At 41.4% G+C, this 24,944-nt stretch overlaps 1 protein-coding gene across 12 annotated transcripts in view; it reads right to left on the bottom strand.

The window, feature by feature from the left end:
• Positions 1 to 24,944, bottom strand: part of LOC134927833 (NFX1-type zinc finger-containing protein 1-like) — a 585,162-nt gene that overhangs the window by 408,119 nt on the left and 152,099 nt on the right. For 8 of the 12 annotated variants that reach the window (XM_063922818.1, XM_063922822.1, XM_063922829.1 and 5 more), the window contains exons 5-7: positions 24,069 to 24,107; positions 16,031 to 16,069; positions 8,652 to 8,690 (exon numbers count right to left, since the gene is read on the bottom strand). In XM_063922818.1, the coding sequence (XP_063778888.1) occupies positions 8,652 to 8,690; positions 16,031 to 16,069; positions 24,069 to 24,107 (117 nt within the window). The remainder of the gene's footprint in view (positions 1 to 8,651; positions 8,691 to 16,030; positions 16,070 to 24,068; positions 24,108 to 24,944) is intronic. The other 4 variants (XM_063922820.1, XM_063922821.1, XM_063922826.1 and 1 more) reach the window with 4 other exon arrangements.

The raw sequence follows: 24,944 nt of genomic DNA, 5'->3' as shown, positions 1-24,944 counted from the left end.
AGATGGGCACTTTTCTTTTCCAGGTTCGACTTTAAACTCCAGTTCTGTCCGGGCTCTCAGAATCGCAAGGCCGATGCCCTTTCCCGCTCATGGGAGCAAGAAAATGAGTCAGAGTCTTCAGACAAGCATCCTATTATAAGTCCGTTGGCATTCTCCACGGTAGGGATGGACTCTACGCCCCCATCAGGGAAAAGTTTTGTGAAGCCGACACTAAGGAAGAAGCTCATGCATTGGGCCCATGCTTCCCGCTTTGCCGGACATACAGGTATCCAAAAAACCCTGGAGTTTATCTCTAGGTCCTATTGGTGGCCAACTCTGAAAAAGGACGTTTTGGAGTTTATTGCATCTTGCCCAAAGTGTGCTCAACATAAAGTATCCCGCCAGTCGTCTGCGGGGCAACTGGTTCCACTATCTGTTCCCCGTCGACCATGGACCCATTTGTCGATGGATTTTATTACAGATTTGCCCATGTGCAACAAGTTTAATACCATCTGGGTGGTAGTTGACCGGTTCACCAAGATGGCACACTTCATTCCTCTCACCGGTCTTCCGTCAGCTTCCAAGTTGGCTCAAGTATTCATACAAGAGATCTTTCGACTCCACGGTCTTCCAGAAGAAATTATCTCAGATCGAGGAGTTCAATTCACAGCCAAATTCTGGCGAAGTTTATGTCAAGCCCTCCAAGTCAAGCTAAAGTTTTCCACGGCTTACCATCCTCAGACCAATGGTCAAACTGAGAGGGTGAATCAGGACTTGGAGTCCTTCCTCCGCATCTATGTGTCCTCCTCTCAAGATGACTGGGTTCAATTACTTCCCTGGGCCGAGTTCTGTCATAACAACCAGTATCATTCTTCATCTTCTTCAACACCATTCTTCACCAACTTTGGATTCCACCCTAAAGTCCCTGAGTTCCAACCGCTTCCAGCAACTTCTGTTCCCGCAGTGGATATCACCTTGCATCAGTTTGCCAATATCTGGAAGAGCGTACGATCAGCTCTGCTCAAGGCATCGTTCAGGTACAAGAAGTTTGCGGATAAGAAGCGTCGAGCAGTTCCTGCTCTCAAGGTGGGTGATCGGGTATGGTTATCCACGAAGAATTTGAGGTTAAGAGTTCCCAGTATGAAGTTTGCACCTCGCTACATTGGTCCTTTTAAAATTGATCAAGTCATCAATCCTGTTGCTTACAGACTCCAGTTGCCTCCCTTCTTAAAGATACCCAGGACATTCCATGTTTCCCTGTTGAAACCGCTAATCTTGAATCGGTTTCATTCCTCACTTCCTCCAACTCCGAAAGTCCAAACTCAACGAGGCGTTGAGTATGAAGTAGCCAAGATCCTGGACTCACGTCACCGTTACGGTCAACTTCAGTATCTTATTGACTGGAAGGGTTATGGCCCTGAGGAACGTTCATGGACCAATGCTTCTGATGTCCATGCTCCTGCCTTGGTCCGGAGATTCCATTCCAAGTTTCCTCAAAAGCCAAAGAAGTGTCCTGGGGCCACTCCTAAAGGGGAAGGGTGCTGTCACGATCCGGGTATCTGGACGCCATTTCTTACCTATCAGATGCCTCCTAAGGCTGGCTCAGCGCTCCAGGACCGGATCCCATCTGTTATCCTGATGTGCACATTCCCGCATCCTCTCCTGTCTCTCTGGACGCAGTCACAGTAACGCCTTATACATCTGGCATGGCGTCTCCCGCGGCCTCCGCCGCCGTCCCTGAGCTTCTGCATTCAGAGTGGCGATTACGTCAGCCGCGGCCTCCGCTGTGTCCGCGTGGTCGGATGTGCATCTGTCAGCCTGGCGTCTCCTGTCTCCGGTGGCCGGCGCCGCCATTACTGTTTTCCAGACCACATGGATTACAATCCAAACTTCCCTCCAAGTGTCTGCATGGGCGCAGCCATCTTGGATTCTGTCAGCTGATCTTTCCTACCAATCCGTTGTCAGTATTATTAATTTGCATAATTGCCTAGCCAATGCCTTCCTTGCTGCAGGTATAAATAGGTTGTGCCTGAGCAAGGAAGGCGTCAGTGCTTTGGTTGTCAAACCTAGTTCCAGTTTGTCTCTCTCCTGTGATTGTCTTCCAGGTTCCAGCTCCTGTCTCCAGACTTCTGCTATAGAGACCCGCACCAGCATTCCATCTGCGGTGTAGCCTGACTCTCCGATCCATTCTGGACTCACCTGTTTCCAGCTACAACATCACCTGCTTCCAGCTCAGCTTCCAGCAGTGTACAGCTTCTCTTAAAGGGCCGGTGTCCTTTCTGCAGTTTACCACTCTCCACCGGTATTATTATTTCTCCGCTCTCAAATTCTACATTTCATCTATATTGCATCGCTCTCAAGCTTTATTTATTATTTAACTGGTTCCAGCCAGTATCCACTCCGTGCCAACACCTGTCTGGTTCTAACCAGTACACACAGCAGCATTTTATCTACAGCAGTCCAGCTTTCCCTGGAACACCAGCTGGTACGACCCTGGGCTTTCCTCATTGCTACAGTTGAGCCTGGTAAGGACTTTCCAACTTGCAGATAATAAGAACTGTCTCATACCACCAGAGCTCTGTGGCCCCTGCCACCCTGTAGTACCCAGGAACTGTATTATTATTTCTCTGCTGATTTTTATGTTTCTTTTTACTGCTACTGTGATGCATGGAGTTTGTCATAAATAAATATCATTGACTTTTACTCAAGTTGTCGTGGTCACGCCTTCGGGCGGTTTCTCTTCATGTTACTTACATGTCCAGGGGTCTGATACAACCTCCCAGGTTCCGGTACATCTCAGCCCCTACAACTGAGGCTGCCTTCCGTCAGCTCAGGCCCTCAGTTGTAACAAGCCATATTGATCGTTTGATACATGCTTATAACTGCACACGAAATGAAGCTACAGGGTATTCTCCATATGCTTTGATGTTCGGGCGAGAGGCTAAACTTCCCATAGCTGTGTGTATGGGGATCTCTACTAGTGGCAAACCTGCTATTTCTCATCTTAAATATATTAAGAAACTAAGAGAAGATTTAAAAGAAGCATATGATTTAGCCAATGAAACTCCTACTAAATTAGAGATTAAAAATAAAAGTTATTTTGACAGGAAAGTACGGGATCAGTTCTTGGCTCCTGGGGATAGAGTATTATTAAAACAACTTGGGACCCCTAGAAAATTTAAAATAAGTAATAGATGGAGAGAAAATCCTTTCATAATAATAGAAAAGCTTCCAGGGCTACTTGTATATAAAATTAGACCAGAAAATGGGGATGAAACTATTGACTTTCCATAGGCAACATTTGCTCCCAATAGGACGTGAAGTTCGTTTAAATAATTATAGAAATGACCTTGAGTCAAGTTCCGATATAGGGGTCATGGAGAATGGATCTGAGCAAATTATTGAGGCTGACGATATAGAAAATGTAGAGGATGAAGTTACAGGGCAAGGATGCTATTTTAAAGATAGGGGTGTTGGCCTACGGGGGTTTGTTCAAGAGGGGAATACTGATGGTCCCATTGGATTCCTCCCTGATGAAGACCCGGAGGGTAATATTGACCAGTTTTGCTCAGAAAATAGTAATAATACGAGTAAGCTAGAGGAAAATGTGCCAGAAGGATCGGATTATAGATCTGTGGTATATACTGAGAATGAGAACATGGGGGAACAGGCTGTAGAAAGACCCAGGAGGATATGTCAACCCCCATGCATTCTTACTTATGATGAACTAGGGGTACCTAGCATTGTGCAAAAAGTAGTGCACCCTAATATGGTTAATGTATGGCCATACTATGGAGATGAATTTTATCAGATGAGGTTGGGATGGTGATCCAATGAAATGTTTTATTAATTTAATGGATCACCAGGGGAAAAAGTGTAACATGAATATATATTATTCCTTTTGTAAATATTAATATAATAATAGCTCAATTGCTTATTTGTATATATATGAAATATAATGTAAATAGTCTATATGTATTTATTGTGGTACAGAAATAAATGGGTTAGGAGACAATGATTGCTGTATACCTCACGCGCTCAGTATGCTATAGAGACAGCAGAAGGGGGAGAATAGCCGCGCGCCGGTAACATGGGGAAGCCATGTACAGAAAGGAGACGCCCGCCGGTAACATGGGGAAGCCATGCGCAGAGAGGGACCGCGCGCCGGCAACACGGGAGAGCCGTGTGCAGAAGGGAGACTGCGCGCAGGTAGAAAGGGGGAGCCGTGTGCAAAGGGTGACCCGCGCTGCCGGTGGAGAAAGCATATAAAAGACGCTCTCAGCAAGCAGGATGGGCAGTATGCTGATCCCCCTTGCAGTGCTTGCACCTGGGTCTTTCCAGTGCTGCTAAGAGCTGTAACGCTGTAAACATTACAGCAGCAGCCGGAGAGTTTTTGGGTAGCGTAGCCGGTCAAGGAAGTCTGTGTGCTGGAAGACAGAGCAGCCGGGTTTAAGAGGCAGGAGGGCAGGAGAAGCCGCTAAGGTAGCCTACCTGTCCTCAGATACCTAGGCTGCCGCTCCGCTCCAGAGCATGGGCTGATGTATTGCCCCTGCTACCCGCGGACAGCTGTAAACATAACTGCGGGTAGCAGGAGGTAGAAGGCGGCAATGTGGCTGAGAGCTCCAGCATCTCCCACCCCTAGCGGCGGTGTAACAAGAAAGGAGGCGGCACGATATACACCAAACTTCAGTGAGGGGGCCGTTCCATTGCTGAGACTCCAGACAAAGGGAGGTGACGCCTGCAAGCTAGAGCCAATAGGAGAGTCGGGGAAGAAAGTGACAGCACCGCTGATCCGCTGATGACCGTGGAGGTGTAAGTGAACTATTAAAGTACTTGAGGCTACTCCCATAGATATGAGACATATAGCTGCACACGTATGTTTAGACTGTGTTATCCAGAGGCATTTCTTATTGCACATTAAAGTTAACCCCTTAAGAACTGTGAACTGAAAATATACATGACGTAAGGATTTAAGCAGCTGAAGTACATATAAAGACAAAGCCCTGGGGGTAAGAAAAAAAGAAACACCTGGCAATAGACTTTATTCCTTCTAATGGTGGGAGACTATAAAGGCTTGTGACTCTTGCTATTTGGATCATTTGAAGTATATTAATAGTAACTGAAATCAGTCAGGAACTCAAGAACTTATAGTGACTCATTAACAAGCCCATGCTTAATTACATCAATAACCTGTGAGTGTAGTTATGTGGACAAAGGAAATGCTGGACGTAATAGGCTGTTAATATAGTGGTACATCCCGTCATATAATAAGATGGAGATTATAACAGTATATATTTATATACACAGTGGTAAATGAGACTGCATATACCGATGAGCAGGAGGAGTGAATATTTAAGTCATTTAGGGGTATATGCAATTACCGGCAAATCGCGGCAATTTTTCGGCCGTTTTTTAATTCGACACAACTCGACCGTCAAATTCCGGCAAGTGGGTGCTGGAATACAACATATTCAATAAAAAACAGATTCAACAGTCCACTGTCGAAAAACGGCCGATTTGACGGATTTTGATCCGATTTTTAAAAAACGGGAAAACCCCCCCCAAAAAAATTGCGTGGGGTCCCCCCTCCAAAGCATAACCAGCCTCGGGCTCTTCGAGCCGGTCCTGGTTCTAAAAATCCGGGGGGAAAAATGACAGGGGATCCCCCGTATTTTTAAAACCAGCACCGGGCTCTGCGCCTGGTGCTGGTGCAAAAAAATACGGGGGACAAAAAGAGTAGGGGTCTCCTGTATTTTTTACACCAGCATCGGGCTCCACTAGCTGGACAGATAATGCCACAGCCGGGGGTCACTTTTATACAGCGCCCTTCAATCAAGGGGTCCCCCCCCAGCCACCCAAGGGCCAGGGGTGAAGCCCGAGGCTGTCCCCCCCATCCAAGGGCTGCAGGTGGGGGGCTGATAGCCTAGAGAAAATTGAAAGAATATTGTTTTTTCCAGTAGTACTACAAGTCCCAGCAAGCCTCCCCCCACAAGCTGGTACTTGGAGAACCACAAGTACCAGCATGCAGGAGAAAAACGGGCCCGCTGGTACCTGTAGTTCTACTGAAAAAAAATACCCAAATAAAAACAGGACACGCACACCTTGAAAGTACAACTTTATTACATACATGTCGACACACACATACTTACCTATGTTGACACGACGTTCGGTCCACTTGTCCAAGTAGAATCCACGGTGTACCTGTGAATAAAATTATACTCACCTCAATCCAGTGTCCGGATCTTTTAAAATAATCCTCGTACTTGGCAAAACAACAAAACGAACACCCGGACCAAACGGACTGAAAGGGGTCCCATGTTTACACATGGGTCCCCTTTCCCCGAATGCCGGGACCCCACGTGACTGCTGTCACAGAAAGGTCCCTTCAGCCAATCAGGAAGCGCTACTTCGTGGCACTCACCTGATTGGCTGTATGCGCGTCTGCTGGCAGACAGCGCATCGCACAGCTCCCTCCATTAGTTTCAATGGTGGGAACTTTGCGGTCAGCGGTGGGGTTACCCGCGGTCAGCCGCTGACCGCGGGTGACCTCACCGCTGACCGCAAAGTTCCCACCATTGAATATAATGGAGAGGCTTTGCGATGCGCTGTCTGACAGCTCAGACGCGCATAGCCAATCAGCAGAGTGCCAGGACGTTGCGCTCGCTGATTGGCTGAAGGGAGCTGAAGGGGGGGGTGTCTGCATTCGGGGAAAGGGGTCCCATGTAAACATGGGACCCCTTTCAGTCCGTTTGGTCCTGGTGTTCATTTTTTTTTTGACAAGTACGTGGATTATAATCTGGACACTGGATTGAGGTGAGTATAATTTTATTCACAGGTACACCGTGGATTCTACTTGGACAAGTGGACAGAGGTCGGCGTGTGAACATAGGTAAGTATGTGTGTGTCGACATGTGTGAAATAAAGTTTTACTCTCACGGTGTGCGTGTCCTGTTTTTATTTGGGTATTTTTTTTTCAGTAGAACTACAGGTACCAGCGGGCCCGTTTTTCTCCCGCATGCTGGTACTTGTGGTTCTCCAAGTACCAGCTTGCGGGGGAGGCTTGCTGGGACTTGTAGTACTACTGGAAAAAACAGTATTCTTTCAATTTTCTCAAGGCTATCAGCCCCCCATCCGCAGCCCTTGGATGGGGGGGACAGCCTCGGGCTTCACCCCTGGCCCTTGGGTGGCTGGGGGGGGGGACCCCTTGATTGAAGGGGTCCCCACTCCCCCAGGGTACCCCGGCCAGGGGTGACTAGTTGGATATTTAATGCCACGGCCGTAGGGCGCTGTATAAAAGTGACCCCCGGCTGTGGCATTATCTGTCCAGCTAGTGGAGCCCGATGCTGGTGTAAAAAATACGGGGGACCCCTACTTTTTTGTCCCCCATATTTTTTGCACCAGCACCAGGCGCAGAGCCCGGTGCTGGTTTTAAAAATACTGGGGATCCCCTGTCATTTTCCCCCCGGATTTTTAGAACCAGGATCGGCTCGAAGAGCCCGAGGCTGGTTATGCTTAGGAGGGGGGACCCCACGCAATTTTTTTTCTGATTTTTACCATTCCATTTTAAAAAATATATATTTATATATTTTTAAAAATATATAAATAATACTTGTGCCTCCAAAATAGACAAACCAAGTACCTAATCCCTTCTAATATAAATAGATATGCTATTACCAATAAAAAAAACACCAAAAAAAACATGTTATTACATTTTTTTATCAGATTCCACCACCAAAGTGTGGCGGATTGAAAATGACGAATTTACTGTCTAAAAGCACTGTTGTCGAATTTCCAAACTTCAATTTAATATACTTTTGGCGAATTGCCGCATTTGTACCATTGCAGAAATGTCGAATTTGACAAATGTCGAATTTCAAAAAGTCGAATTTGGAAAGTCCGTTTTTTTGACGGAAAGTACTGAATTGCATTGTCTAATATTTTTTTTTTGGTGAAAATGTCCCGTTTTTTGACATTTTCGTGAATTTGACCGCAATTGCATATACCCCTTAAACTTTTATATGCAAATATTCCATTAACATGGTGCAATTGGAGCATTGTTTATGCAAGGATACAACTTATTAACTGTACAAGCCTTTGTGCTGCTTATGAGAGACTATTTCTAGTATGAGTTGCAGAGTTATTTCTAGAAGACTAGAAAGGTTACATAATTGATACAGACTTTGTGGATACTAAAAAAGGAAATAAAAGTAACCAAAGAGAGAGAAAGGCTGAATAGTACCTTAGTAATCTATCTAAACTGCATATTTATGCCAGATGGAAACAAAACAATATTCTCTGCTATTTGTAAAGTACTGCATCTGTTAGCTGGTTGAAGGCAAAGAATATAGGGAAAGGAGGAGGATCATCTATTATTCCCAGCAAAGGAAATTAAATAAACCTTAGGTCCTACATTGGAAAATATCCACTACTTCTAAAAGATAACAGTTTCTCTATGTACTAAATGGGCCCCAACTGCGCAAACATTTTATTGGCTGAGAGTACCCGGGTCACTCACTCTAGTATATACAAATGTATTTTTTGTAATGCATGCAAAATTTAATGTATAGGAAAAGACATTGTTTAATCAAATGAGTATTGTAATAAGGAATTGGATATGGGGTTAATGTAGTGTTAATGTAAAGAATGTATTAAAACAAATCTATAATACTTACCATAAAAGTGTTGTGTTGGTACCAGCGGACTCTGAAACCCTGAAAAGAGAAGAACAGGTATTTAATATATTAAGAGGATTAGTGTATTAAATGTATATTTATTAAATAATACAACTACTTTACACAAGGCTTACCCAGGCAAGCCAATATAGAAATTAGCTTGGGTGGAGGCACAAACTTATATTAGTGACCCACATCTAGAGGTAAGGTAGGGTTACATTTTGGAGGCACTGCTGAGATAAATATTCAGGACATTATAATGGAGAAGATTACAGGAGAAGAGTTATACACTTGGTGTACACAGAAAGGAACAAGTTTAAAAAAGTGTATGGGAGTAGGGGGAAATTTCTCTGACATTCACGATAATGTAGTATTAGAGACTTTAGACAAACTGTATGGAAACCCTGGATCATAGACAAATGGAGAGAGGATTCCGGGAGGGTTGTGGTTATTCTGATAGAGACAGAAAAAGAGTTAGATGCTAGGTTAATACCTACAATGATTGTAGCTGGGGGAGATATTGGAAGACTGTGGTGCATTATATGGCCTAAAAGTAGTGAGGAAGAAACAGTGCTCACATCTCAGCCTCTGCTGAAAACCCAGAGAGGATCAATGAGAACAGCAATATCCAGGGTGATGGTGCCAATGTAAGTAGAGGGCAGTTTGAGGCCATGGTAGATAGGGTCAGCCAGTTAGAGAGGTGGCACTATGAAGGAAGTTACAGGCGATTGAGAATATTTTCAGGAATAGTTCCTGTGCCACTTGGGGAAGAAACATACAAAGCGTGGAAAGAAGCTGCTGTTCAGCAAGCTGAAGAGTGGCAATGTCCCGACCAAATAAAAAGGCAGAGGGTATTAGAGAGCTTGAGGGGCCCAGCCATGGGTATTATTCAGGTAGCTAGAAGAAGCAACCCGCAAGCCACACTTGAAACTTATTTTTAAGCTTTGGATTATGCCTATGGCACTTTAGAGGATGTGGGAGATTTGACTTCGAGATTACATCATACGTTCCAAGAACCTGGGGAGAAACTTAGCGCTTATTTGATTAGGATAGATAAACTCTTGTATAAAATATTTGACAAAGGGGGTATTAATAGAGAGGAGGTGTATGGAAGTAGGATGAAGCAGCTCCTTAGAGGAGCATTGACCAATGACTTTATTTCTCAAATGTTAAGATGTTCAGGGAGAAGAGAGACCCCTCCCACTTTTAATGATCTGTTAAAAGAGGCAAAGCAGGAGGAAGCATTAATTGAAATGAGAGAAAAAACTATAAAAAAAGGTAAAAATGGTACAACCCATGGTGGAAGTGAATCCATTTGAAGAAAAAATACTTAAAATGATAGAGGAACAAAATAAAAAATTAGAACAGTTTATGGTTTTACAAACCAACAGTAATTCTAGTCTCTCATCGTCAAGGACAAACAATAATATATCTGTGAGGGGAAGGGGAAGTAATTATAATAATAGAGGCCGAGGATACTTCAGATGTGGTAGGTCAGGGCATAGGGCCTATGAATGCACTGCTGATCCTGGAAACTTTTCACAAAGAGTTACTGATAATAATTCAGCATTAAACAGCCATAATCTTTCTGGGCAGGGAAATCTCACAGTCCCCCTAGAAGTCAGCTACTGCACTATGGGGAAATCCTGGTAGAATGGGAAAATTCCAGAAGGTCTGATGGGTCCTACGCCAATAGTCTCCGCGTCCATTAATGGGAATAAATGTAAAGTATTACTAGACAGTGGTTCTCAGGTGTCAATTATTTTTGAATCCTGGTATAATGAACACCTATCGGATGTGCAAATACAACCCCTTAATGGATTAATCATTTGGGGTTTAAGTGTAAGTAAATATCCTTACTTAGGGTATGTACAAGTTACTCTCGAATTTGATAGAGAAATCCCTGAAAAGCCATTGCAATTCCATTTTATCGCTCTGATTTGTCCAGAGATTCAAGGAGGGAGGAATGAACTTCCCATAATTATAGGTACTAATACCCAATTGTACAATGAGTTATCAAAATGGTGTCAGGATAGACATAGGAAAGAACAGATTACTGAAGTAGGACTTACTTGGGTAGTTCAGCCTAGAGATAAGCTTGAGGTGGAGAAGGGTGAATTTGAAGTTTTTTTTCAAAATAGCGATATTCTAAAAGAGGACAAAGATTCTTTGGTAAAGGAATTAAGTATTAGGAGGAAAACTTTCTCATCTGATGAATGGGATTTAGGGGAGGCAAAAGGAGTAGAGCATAGTATAGAACTTACGGATACAAGTCCTTTTCATGAAAGATCTCACAGGATAGCTCCTGCAGATTTTGAAGATGTCCGGTTACACTTAAAGGGGTTGTTAGCAAATCAAATTATTATAGAATCTCGTAGTTTCTATGCTTCTCCAATATTAATTGCTAAAAAGAAAAACGGAAAAATTTGTATGTGCGTAGATAATAGGACCCTTAATGCAAGAACTGTCCCAGACCAGTACACGGTTCCTTAAATTGATGAAGCATTAGACTGCTTGCAAGGAAGTGTATGGTTTTTGGTATTAGACCTATAGGATGGATTCTACCAGATCCCCTTGCGCTCTGAAGATAGAGACAAAACTGCATTTATTTGCCCATTGGTTTTTTTTGAATTCCTAAAAATGCCCCAGGGAATTAAGGGAGCCCCGGCCACATTCCAGAGGACAATGGACAAAGTAATTGGGGATATGAAAAATAGAGAGGTCATTGTCTATTTAGATGACATCATTGTCTTTGGGAGTTCCCTTCAAGAGCATAATACCCGTCTTATCAAAGTTTTGAATAGATTAATTGAAGGGGGATTGAAGTTGTCCATTGACAAATGTCAGTTATGCAGATCCTCAGTGAAATATTTGGGACACATTGTGAATAGAGAGGGAATTGCTACAGACCCTGCGAAAGTTGAGGCTGTGGTAAATTGGCCTAGGCCCAATAAATTAAAAGAACTCAGGTTTTTGCGGGTACTATCGCAGATTTATTCCCAGTTATTCTAAAGTCTCAAAACCCCTTACTGATTTGACTAGAGGATATCCACCTACTAATAGGAGGAAAGAGACCAAAATAACCCTAACTGCTGGCTTAAACCTAATGCACCTTTTGGAGAGCGGTGGACTGAGAAATGTGAAGTGGCATTCCAGAATTTTAAAATAAAGCTAACTGGGGCTCCAGTTTTGGCTTACGCAAACCCTTCACTTCCATATGTACTTCATATAGATGCTTCACAAGAAGGCATTGGAGGAGTATTATATCAAAAGCATCAAGAAGAGTTGAATCCTGTGTCCTTTTTCTGCTAGTGAGAAAAATTACCCCACACACAAATTGGAGTTTTTAGCTTTAAAATGGTTTGTGGTTGAAAAATTTCATTAATATTTATATGGAGTAACCTTTGAGATTCACACAGATAACAATCCTTTAACATACATCCTGACTACTGCAAAATTAGATGCGACAGGACACAGATGGCTTGCAGCTTTGGCTCTATATAATTTTTCTTTGAAATATAGGCCAGGAATTAATAATATTGATGCCGACTCCTTATCTTGAATACCTAATCAAGGTAATTGTGTTACTGCTGATGAATGGATTGAAGTACCGGCTGGTGAAGTGAGGGGGATGTGCCATCATATTCAGATTAAGGAAATGACTCCAGGAGAATCATTGAGTTCATTGGGTGCAACTGAAAAAGTTCTGCCTTTGTCATACTGTTGGTTGAGTCATTTAGAATTAGAGGGGTTGCCAAAACTTAGGAAAACCCAGATACAGGGAGATCAGAGGAAAGATTCAGACATTTGACTTATCATATCTGAAATAACAAAAAATAAAAGTAATCAAAATTGGGACCCTTTAATATCTAATGCTTCTGATGAAGTAAGGTTATCAGAAAGAGAAAGGAAACATTTATTGATAATTAATGGATTGTTATATCGGGTAATTGGAAGGCGAGGAGAAAGATAAAAATATCAATTGGTATTGCCAAAGATATATCGATCAATGGTAATGAAAGCATTACACGATGACCATGGCCATTTAGGAAATGATAAGACCTTAATTCTAATATATGATAGGATTTATTGGCCTGGCATGAGGAAAGAAATAGAAGCATATTGCCAAAATTGTGGAAATTGTATAGAACGGAAGACTGTAAGTAGTCAATTTGCCCCACTAGTAAATTTTAGGAGTAATGGTCCTATGGACCTAGTCTGTATGGACTTTTTAACATTAGAAGTAGAACCCGGAAAGAAATGCCATATATTAATAATTACGGATCATTTCACAAGATATGCCCAAGCATACATTCCACAAAATCAGAAAGCACATACTGTAGCCAATACTCTATGGGGCAAATATTTTGTTCATTACGGTCTGCCTAACCGACTACATTCTGACCAAGGGAGAGAGTTCGAGAGTAAGTTGATTAAGGAACTCTGTGCGATTTGTGGGATAACAAAATCATGAACCACCCCTTATCATCCTCAGGGAAACCCTCAGCCTGAAAGGTTATACAGAACCTTGTTGAATATGTTGGGGACTCTATACCCATTTGATAAAAACCATTGGAAAAGGCATATTGATCGTTTGATACATGCTTATAACTGCACATGAAATGAAGCTACAGGGTATTCTCCATATGCTTTGATGTTCGGGCGAGAGGCTAGACTTCCCATAGATGTGTGTATGGGGATCTCTACTAGTGGCAAACCTGCTATTTCTCATCTTAAATATATTAAGAAACTAAGAGAAGATTTAAAAGAAGCATAAGATTTAGCCAATGAAACTCCTACTAAATTAGAGATTAAAAAAAAAGTTATTATGACAGGAAAGTTCGGGATCAGTTCTTAGCTCCTGGGGATAGAGTATTATTAAAATAACTTGGGACCCCTAGAAAATGTAAAATAAGTAATAGATGGAGAGAAGATCCTTTCATAATAATAGAAAAGCTACCTGTATATAAAATTAGACCAGAAAATGGGGATGAAACTGTATTGACTTTCCATAGGCAACATTTGCTCCCAATAGGACATGAAGTTCATTTAAATAATTATAGAAATGACCTTGAGTCAAGTTCCGATATAGGGGTCATGGAGAATGGATCTGAGCAAATTATTGAGGCTGATGATATAGAAAATGTAGAGGATGAAGTTACAGGGCAAGGATGCTATTTTAAAGATAGGGGTGTTGGCCTACGGGGGTTTGTTCAAGAGGGGAATACTGATGGTCCCATTGGATTCCTCTCTGATGAAGATCCGGAGGGTAATATTGACCAGTTTTGCTCAGAAAATAGTAATAATATGAGTGAGCTGGAGGAAAATGTGCCAGAAGGATCGGATTATAGATCTGTAGTATATACTGAGAATAAGAACATGGGGGAACAGGCTGTAGAAAGACCCAGGAGGATATGTCAACCCCCATGCATTCTTACTTATGATGAACTATGGGTACCTAGCATTGCACCAAGGGTAGTGCACCCTAATATGGTTAATGTATGGCCATACTATGGAGATGAATTTTATCAGATAAGGTTGGGATGGTGATCCAATTAAATGTTTTATTAACTTAATGGATCACGTGGTAAGAAGTGTAACATGAATATATATTATTCCTTTTGTAAATATTAATATAATAACAGCTTAATTGCTTATTTGTATATATATGAAATATAATGTAAATAGTCTATATGAATTTATTGTGGTACAGAAATAAATGGGTCAGTAGAGTGAAAACAGAGTGAAAATGATTGCTGCATCCCTCACGCGCTCAGTATGCTGTAGAGACAGCAGAAGGGGGAGAATAGCCGCGCGCCGTTAACATGGGGAAGCCGTGCGCAGAGAGGAGCCGCGTGCCGGTAACATGGGGAAGCCATGCGCAGAGAGGGACCGTGCGCCGGCAACACGGGAGAGCCGCGTGCAGAAGGGAGACCACACGCCGGTAGAAAGGGGGAGCCGTGTGCAAAGGGGGACCCGCGCGGCCGGTGGAGAAAGCGTATAAAAGACGCTCTCAGCCAGCAGGACGGGCAGTATGCTCATCCCACTTGCAGTGTTAGCACCTGGGCCTCTCCGCTGCTGCTAAGAGCTGTAACACTGTAAACATTACAGCAGCAGCTGGAGAGTTTTTGGGTAGCGTAGCCGGTCAAGGAAGTCTGTGTGCTGTAAGACGTATCGGTTGGGTTTAAGAGGCAGGAGGGCAGGAGTAGCTGCTAAGGTAGCCTACCTGTCCTTAGATCCCTAGGCTGCCACTCTGCTCCAGAGCGTGGGCTGCTGTATTGCCCCTGCTATTGCGGACAGCTGTAAACATAACTGCGGGTAGCAGGAGGTAGAAGGCGGCGATGTGAAACACCTGGCAATAGACTTTATTCCTTCTAATGGTGGGAGACTATAAAGGCTTGTGACTCTCTTGCTATTTGGATCATTTGAAGTATATTAATAGTGACTGAAATCAGTCAGGAACTCAAGAACTTATAGTGACTCATTAACAAGCCCCTGCTTAATTACACCAATAACCTGTGAGTGTAATTATATTTATAGCCTGCACTGCAGTAGTTATATGGACAAAGGAAATGCTAGATGTAAAAGGCTGTTAATATAGTGGTACGTCCCGTCATATAATAAGATGGAGATTATAATAGTATATATTTACATACACAGTGGTAATGAGACTGCATGTACCGATGAGCAGGAGGAGTGAATATTTAAGTCATTTAAACTTTTATATGCAAATATTCCATTAACATGGGGCAATTGGAGCATTGTTTATGCAAGGATACAACTTATTAACTGAACAAGCCTTTATGCTGCTTATGAGAGACTATTTCTAGTATGAGTTGCAGAGTTATTACTAGAAGACTAGAAAGGTTACATAATTGATACAGACTTTGTGGATACTAAAAAAGGAAACAAAAGTAACCAAAGAGAGAGAGAGGCTGAATAGAACCCTAGTAATCTATCTAAACTGCATATTTATGCCAGATGGAAACAAAACAATATTCTCTGCTATTTGTAAAGTTCTGCATCTGTTAGCTGGTTGAAGGCAAAGAATATAGGGAAAGGAGGAGGATCAACTATTATTCCCAGCAAAGGAAATTAAATAAACCTTAGGTCCTACATTGGAAAATATCCACTACTTCTAAAGGATAACAGTTTCTCTATGTACTAAATGGGCCTCAACTGCGCAAACATTTTATTGGCTGAGAGTACCCGGGTCACTCACTCTAGTATATACAAATGTATTTTTTGTAATGCATGCAAAATTTAATGTATAGGAAAAGACATTGTTTAATCAAATGAGTATTGTAATAAGGAATTGGATATAGGGTAAATGTAGTGTTTATGTAAAGAATGTATTAAAACAAATCTATAATACTTACCATAAAAGTGTTGTGGTGGTACCAGCGGACTCTGAAACCCTGAAAAGAGAAGAACAGGTATTTATTATATTAAGAGGATTAGTGTATTAATTGTATATTTATTAAATAATACAACTACTTTACACAAGGCTTACCCAGGCAAGCCAATATAGAAATTAGCTTGGGTGGAGGCACAAACTTATATTAGTGACCCACATCTAGAGGTAAGGTAGGGTTACATTTTGGAGGCACTGCTGAGATAAATATTCAGGACATTATAATGGGGAAGATTACAGGAGAAGAGTTATACAATTGGTGTACACAGAGAGGAACAAGTTTAAAAAAGTGTATGGGAGTAGGGGGGAAATTTCTCTGACATTCACGATGATGTAGTATTAGAGACTTTAGACGAACTGTATGGAGTAAGTAAACCCCGGATCATAGACAAGTGGAGAGAGGATTCCGGGAGGGTTGTGGCTATTCTGATAGAGACAGAAAAAGAGTTAGATGCTAGGTTAATACCTACAATGATTGTAGCTGGGGGAGTCATTGGAAGACTGTGGCGCATTATATGGCCTAAAAGTAGTGAGGAAGAAACAGTAAGTGCTCACATCTCAGCCTCTGCTGAAAACCCAGAGAGGATCAATGAGAACAGCAATATCCAGGGGGATGGTGCCAATGTAAGTAGAGGGCAGTTTGAGGCCATGGTAGATAGAATTGTCACCCAGTTAGAGAGGTGGCACTATGAAGGAAGTTACAGGAGATTGAGAATATTTTCAGGAATAGTGCCTGTGCCACTTGGGGAAGAAACATATGAAGCGTGGAAAGAAGCTGCTGTTCAGCAAGCTGAAGAGTGGCAATGTCCCGACCAAATAAAAAGGCAGAGGGTAGTAGAGAGCTTGAGAGGCCCAGCCATGGGTATTATTCAGGCAGCTAGAAGAAGCAACCCGCAAGCCACACTTGAAACTTATTTTGAAGCTTTGGATTATGCCTATGGCACTTTAGAGGATGTGGGAGATTTGGCCTCGAGATTCCATCAGACGTTCCAAGAACCTGGGGAGAAACTTAGCGCTTATTTGATTAGGATAGATAAACTCTTGTACAAAATAGTGGACAAAGGGGGTATTAATAGAGAGGAGGTGGATGGAAGTAGGATGAAGCAGCTCCTTAGAGGAGCATTGACCACTGACTTTGTGGCTCAAATGTTAAGATGTTCAGGGATAAGAGAGACCCCTCCCACTTTTAATGATCTGTTAAAAGAGGTAAAGCAGGAGGAAGCATTAATTGAAATGAGAGAAAAAACTATAAAAAAAGGTAAAAATGGTAAAACCCATGGTGGAAGTGAATCCATTTGAAGAAAAAATACTTAAAATGATAGAGGAACAAAATAAAAAACTAGAACAGTTTATGGTTTTACAAACCAACAGTAATTCTAGTCTCTCATCATCAAGGACAAACAATAATATATCTGTGAGGGGAAGGGGAAGTAATTATAATAATAGAGGCCGAGGATGCATCAGATGTGGTAGGTCAGGGCATAGGGCCTATGAATGCACTGCTGATCCAAGAAACTTTTCACAAAGAGTTAGTGATAATTCAGCATTAAACAATCTTTCTGGGCAGGGAAACGGACGGGGGAGGACTGTGAACCCCTCACAGTCCCCTTAGAAGTCAGGTTTAAGTGTAAGTAAATATCCTTACTTAGGGTATGTACAAGTCACTCTCGAATTTGATAGAGAAATCGCTGAAAAGCCATTGCATGTCCCTTTTATCGCTCTGATTTGTCCAGAGATTTAAGGAGGGAGGAATGAACTTCCTGTAATTATAGGTACTAATACCCAATTGTACAATGAGTTATCAAAATGGTGTCAGGATAGACATAGGAAAGAACAGATTACTGAAGTAGGACTTACTTTGGTAGTTCAGCCTAGAGATAAGCTTGAGGTGGAGAAGGGTGAATTTGAAGTTTGTTTTCAAAATAGCGATATTCTAAAAGAGGAAAAAGATTCTTTGGTAAAGGAATTAAGTATTAGGAGGAAAGCTTTCTCATCTGATGAATGGGATTTAGGGGAGGCAAAAGGAGTAGAGCATAGTATAGAACTTATGGATACAAGCTCTATTCGTAAAAGATCTCGCAGGATAGCTCCTGCAGATTTTGAAGATGTCCGGTTACACTTAAAGGGGTTGTTAGCGAATCAAATTATTATAGAATCTTGTAGTTCCTATTCTTCTCCAATTGTAATTGCTAAAAAGAAAAATGGAAAAATTCGTATATGCGTAGATAATAGGACCCTTAATGCAAGAACTTTCCCAGACCAGTACACGGTTCCTAAAATTGATGAAGCATTAGACTGCTTGCAAGGAAGTGTATGGTTTTTGGTATTAGACCTACGGAATGGATTCTACCAGATCCCCATGCGCCCTGAAGATAGAGACAAAACTGCATTTATTTGCCCATTGGTTTTTTTTTAATTCCTAAAAATGCCCCAGGGAATTAAGGGAGCCCCGGCCACATTCCAGAGGACAATGGACAAAGTAATTTTGGATATGAATTATAGAGAGGTCATTGTCTATTTAGATGACATCATTGTCATTGGGAGTTCCCTTCAAGAGCATAATACCCGTCTTATCAAAGTTTTGGATAGATTAATTGAAGGGGGATTGAAGTTGTCCATTGACAAATGTCAGTTATGCAGATCCTCAGTGAAATATTTGGGACACATTGTGAATAGAGAGGGAATTGCTACAGACCCTGCGAAAGTTGAGGCTGTGGTAAATTGGCCTAGGCCCAATAAATTAAAAGAACTCAGATCTTTTTTAGGTTTTTGCGGGTACTATCGCAGATTTATTCCCAGTTATTCTAAAGTCTCAAAACCCCTTACTGATTTGACTAGAGGATATCCACCTACTAATAGGAGGAAAGAGACCAAAATAACCTCTAAGTGCTGGCTTAAACCTAATGCACCTTTTGGAGAGCGGTGGACTGAGGAATGTGAAGTGGGATTCCAGAAGTTAAAAATAAAGCTAACTGGGGCTCCAGTTCTGGCTTACGCAAACCCTTCACTTCCATATGTACTTCATATAGATGCTTCACAAGAAGGCATTGGAGGAGTATTATATCAAAAGCATCAAGAAGAGTTGAATCCTGTGTCCTTTACTAGTAGGGGGTTATCTGCTAGTGAGAAAAATTACCCCACACACAAATTGGAGTTTTTAGCTTTAAAATGGTTTGTGGTTGAAAAATTTCATGAATATTTATATGGAGTAACCTTTGAGATTCACACAGATAACAATCCTTTAACATACATCCTGACTACTGCAAAATTAGATGCGACAGGACACAGATGGCTTGCAGCTTTGGCTCTATATAATTTTTCTTTGAAATATAGGTCAGGAATTAATAATATTGATGCCGACTCCTTATCTTGAATACCTAATCAAGGTAATTGTGTTACTGCTGATGAATGGATTGAAGTACCGGCTGGTGAAGTGAGGGGGATGTGCCATCATATTCAGATTAAGGAAATGACTCCAGGAGAATCATTGAGTTCATTGGGTGCCACTGAAAAAGTTCTGCCTTTGTCATACTGTTGGTTGAGTCATTTAGAATTAGAGGGGTTACCAAATCTTAGGAAAACCCAGATACAGGGAGATCAGAGGAAAGATCCAAACATTGGACTTATCATATCTGAAATAACAAAAAATAAAAGTAATCAAAATTGGGACCCTTTAATATCTAATGCTTCAGATGTAGTAAGGTTATCAGAAAGACAAAGGAAACATTTATTGATAATTAATGGATTGTTATATCGGGTAATTGGAAGGCAAGGAGAAAGATAAAAATATCAATTGGTATTTCCAAAGATATATCGATCTATGGTAATGAAAGCATTACACGATGACCATGGCCATTTAGGAAATGATAAGACCTTAAATCTAATATATGATAGGTTTTATTGGCCTGGCATGAGGAAAGAAATAGAAGCATATTGCCAAAATTGTGGAAATTGTATAGTACGGAAGACTGTAAGTAGTCAATTTGCCCCACTAGTAAATTTTAGGAGTAATGGTCCTATGGACCTAGTCTGTATGGACTTTTTAACATTAGAAGTAGAACCCGGAAAGAAATGCCACATATTAATAATTACGGATCATTTCACAAGATATGCCCAAGCATACATTCCACAAAATCAGAAAGCACATACTGTAGCCAATACTCTATGGGGCAAATATTTTGTTCATTACCGTCTGCTTAACTGACTACATTCTGACCAAGGGAGAGGGTCCGAGAGTAAGTTGATTAAGGAACTCTGTGCGATTTGTGGGATAACAAAATCATGAACCACCCCTTATCATTCTCAGGGAAACCCTCAGCCTGAAAGGTTCAACAGAACCTTGTTGAATATGTTGGGGACTCTAAACCCATTTGATAAAAACCATTGGAAAAGCCATATTGATCGTTTGATACATGCTTATAACTGCACACGAAATGAAGCTACAGGGTATTCTCCATATGCTTTGATGTTCGGGCGAGAGGCTAAACTTCCCATAGCTGTGTGTATGGGGATCTCTACTAGTGGCAAACCTGCTATTTCTCATCTTAAATATATTAAGAAACTAAGAGAAGATTTAAAAGAAGCATATGATTTAGCCAATGAAACTCCTACTAAATTAGAGATTACATATAAGAGTTATTATGACAGGAAAGTACGGGATCAGTTCTTGGCTCCTGGGGATAGAGTATTATTAAAACAACTTGGGACCACTAGAAAATGTAAAAAAAAGTAATAGATGGAGAGAAGATCCTTTCATAATAATAGAAAAGCTTCCAGGGCTACCTGTATATAAATTTAGACCATAAAATGGGGATGAAATTGTATTGACTTTCATTAGGCAACATTTGCTCCCAATAGGACGTGAAGTTCGTTTAAATAATTATAGAAATGACCTTGAGTCAAGTTCCGATATAAGGGTCATGGAGAATGGATCTGAGCAAATTATTGAGGCTGATGATATAGAAAATGTAGAGGATGAAGTTACAGGGCAAGGATGCTATTTTAAAGATAGGGGTGTTGGCCTACGGGGGTTTGTTCAAGAGGGGAATACTGATGATCCCATTGGATTCCTCTCTGATGAAGACCCGGAGGGTAATATTGACCAGTTTTGCTCAGAAAATAGTAATAATACGAGTGAGCTGGAGAAAAATGTGCCAGAAGGATCGGATTATAGATCTGTGGTATATACTGAGAATAAGAACATGGGGGAACAGGCTGTAGAAAGACCCAGGAGGATATGTCAACCCCCATGCATTCTTACTTATGATGAACTAGGGGTACCTAGCATTGTGCCAAGAGTAGTGCACCCTAATATGGTTAATGTATGGCCATACTATGGAGATGAATTTTATCAGATGAGGTTGGGATGGTGATCCAATTACATTTTTTATTAATTTAATGGATCACCAGGGGAAGAAGTGTACCATGAATATATATTATTCCTTTTGTAAATATTAATATAATAATAGCTTAGTTGCTTATTTGTATATATATGAAATATAATGTAAATAGTCTATATGTATTTATTACGATCACTCGAGCGATAAAAAAACATTGCTCGAGCTTGTGTAAAACTACAAAGTTTTGTGTGAAAGTACTTAGCGCATGCGCATTTTTGTCATTTTTTTTACTTAATCGCTTCACTATGAAATCGGCAGCGAGCGAACAACTCGGAATGACCACCAATAATAAACAGTGTGAAAATTGACTGATTTATGGGCCAAACTGATATGTTATGTGGTTATTTGGAAAAATATTTTTCATTAATTTAATTGTAACATGAATATGTATTATTCCTTTTGTAAATATTAATATAATAATAGCTTAGTTGCTTATTTGTATATATATGAAATATAATGTAAATAGACTATATGTATTTATTGTGGTACAGAAATACATGGGTCAGAAGAGTGAAAACAGAGTGAAAATGATTGCTGCATTCCTCACGCGCTCAGTATGCTATAGAGACAGCAGAAGGGGGAGAATAGCCGCGCGCCGGTAACATGGGGAAGACGTGCGCAGACAGGAGCCGCGTTCCGGTAACATGGGGAAGCCATGCGCAAAGAGGGATTGCGCGCCGGCAACATGGGAGAGCCGTGTGCAGAAGGGAGACCGCGCACCGGTAGAAAGGGGGAGCCGTGTGCAAAGGGTGACCCGCGCGGCCGATGGAGAAAGCGTATAAAAGACGCTCTCAGCCAGCAGGACGGGCAGTATGCTGATCCCCCTTGCAGTGCTGGCACCTGGGTCTCTCCAACGCTGCTAAGAGCTGTAACGCTGTAAACATTACAGCAGCAGCCGGAGAGTTTTTGGGTGGCGTAGCCGGTCAAGGAAGTCTGTGTGCTGGAAGACGGAGCGGCCGGGTTTAAGAGGCAGGAGGGCAGGAGAAGCCGCTAAGGTAGCCTACCTGTCCTCAGATCCCTAGGCTGCCGCTCCGCTCCAGAGTGTGGGCTGCTGTATTGCCCCTGCTCCCGCGGACAGCTGTAAACATAACTGCGGGTAGCAGGAGGCAGAAGGCGGCGATGTGGCTGAGAGCTCCAGCATCTCCCACCCTTAGCGGCGGTGTAACAAGAAAGGAGGCGGCACCATATACACCAAACTTCAGTGAGGGGGCCGTTCCATTGCTGTGACTCCAGACAAAGGGAGGTGACACCTGCAAGCTAGAGCCAATAGGAGAGTCGGGGAAGAAAGTGACAGCACCGCTGATCCGCTGATGACCGTGGAGGTGTAAGTGAACTATTAACACCTGCACATATTACGTACTTGAGGCTGCTCCCATAGATATGAGAGACATATAGCTGCACACATATGTTTAGACTGTGTTATCCAGAGGCATTTCTTATTGCACACTAAAGTTAACCCCTTAAGAACTGTGAACTGAGATATGTACATGAAGTAAGGGGTATAACAATAGGGATTTAAACAGCTGAAGTACATATAAAGACAAAGCCCTGGGGGTAAGAAAAAAAGAAACACCTGGCAATAGACTTTATTCCTTCTAATGGTGGGAGACTATAAAGGCTTGTGACTCTCTTGCTATTTGGATCATTTGAAGTATATTAAAAGTGACTGAAATCAGTCAGGAACTCAAGAACTTATAGTGACTCATTAACAAGCCCCTGCTTAATTACACCAATAACCTGTGAGTGTAATTATATTTATAGCCTGCACTGCAGTAGTTATATGGACAAAGGAAATGCTGGACGTAATAGGCTGTTAATATAGTGGTACGTCCCGTCATATAATAAGATGGAGATTATAATAGTATATATTTACATACACAGTGGTAATGAGACTGCATATATATACTGATGAGCAGGAGGAGTGAATATTTAAGTCATTTAAACTTTTATATGCAAATATTCCATTAACATGGTGCAATTGGAGCATTGTTTATGCAAGGATACAACTTATTAACTGAACAAGCCTTTATGCTGCTTATGAGAGACTATTTCTAGTATGAGTTGCAGAGTTCTTACTAGAAGACTAGGAAGTTTACATAATTGATACAGACTTTGTGGATACTAAAAAAGGAAACAAAAGTAACCAAAGAGAGAGAAAGGCTGAATAGAACCCTAGTAATCTATCTAAACTGCATATTTATGCCAGATGGAAACAAAACAATATTCTCTGCTATTTGTAAAGTACTGCATCTGTTAGCTGGTTGAAGGCAAAGAATATAGGGAACGGAGTAGGATCATCTATTATTACCAGCAAAGGAAATTAAATAAACCTTAGGTCCTACATTGGAAAATATCCACTACTTCTAAAAGATAACAATTTCTCTATGTACTAAATGGGTCCCAACTGCGCAAACATTTTATTGGCTGAGAGTACCCGGGTCACTCACGCTAGTATATACAAATGTATTTTTTGTAATGCTTGCAAAATTTAATGTATAGGAAAAGACATTGTTTAATCAAATGAGTATTGTAATAAGGAATTGGATATAGGGTTAAAGTAGTGTTAATGTAAAGAATGTATTAAAACAAATCTATAATACTTACCATAAAAGTGTTGTGTTGGTACCAGCGGACTCTGAAACCCTGAAAAGAGAAGAAGAACAGGTATTTAATATATTAAGAGGATTAGTGTATTAAATGTATATTTATTTAATAACACAACTACTTTACACAAGGCTTACCCAGGCAAGCCAATATAGAAATTAGCTTGGGTGGAGGCACAAACTTATATTAGTGACCCACATCTAGAGGTAAGGTAGGGTTACATAATGAATGTACCTGGATATGACAAATAATCACTTAAAGATACCAAATGATCATGTTAAAATAGCTATTAAATGAGTCAGTTGTATAGAGGTAGGCAACCTGTGGCACTCCAGCTGATGTGGAACTAAACAACTCAGCATGTCTTGCGTCAGCTTTAGCATTCCCTAACTGTAAAACTACAGCAGGGCATGCTGGGATGTGTAGTTTCACAGCAGATGGAGTGACACAGGCTTCCTAATCTGTAGTGCGTAGTGAAGTAACTAGCGAGAACAGTGTTAAGTTTAACTAAAATGAGTGTAGATGGGTGTATAAGAATCAGATGTTTTGACAAGTAAAGAAAATAAGATTTTAAACCTACCGGTAAATATTTTTCTCCCAGTCCGTAGAGGATGCTGGGGACTCCGTAAGGACCATGGGGTATAGACGGGCTCTGCAGGAGACATGGGCACTCTAAGACTTTAGATGGGTGTGAACTGGCTCCTCCCTCTATGCCCCTCCTCCAGACCTCAGTTATAGAACTGTGCACAGAGGAGACGGACAGTACGGGAAAGGATTTTTGATAATCTAAGGGCGAGATACACACCAGCCCACACCACACACACACCGTACAACATGGTATATACTAAACCAGTTAACAGCATGAACAAAACAGCA

This window comes from Pseudophryne corroboree, chromosome 5, assembly GCF_028390025.1.
Source record: "Pseudophryne corroboree isolate aPseCor3 chromosome 5, aPseCor3.hap2, whole genome shotgun sequence".
In the NCBI taxonomy this organism is placed as follows: Eukaryota; Metazoa; Chordata; class Amphibia; order Anura; family Myobatrachidae; genus Pseudophryne; species Pseudophryne corroboree.
This window is presented reverse-complemented; position numbering and strand designations above follow the sequence as displayed.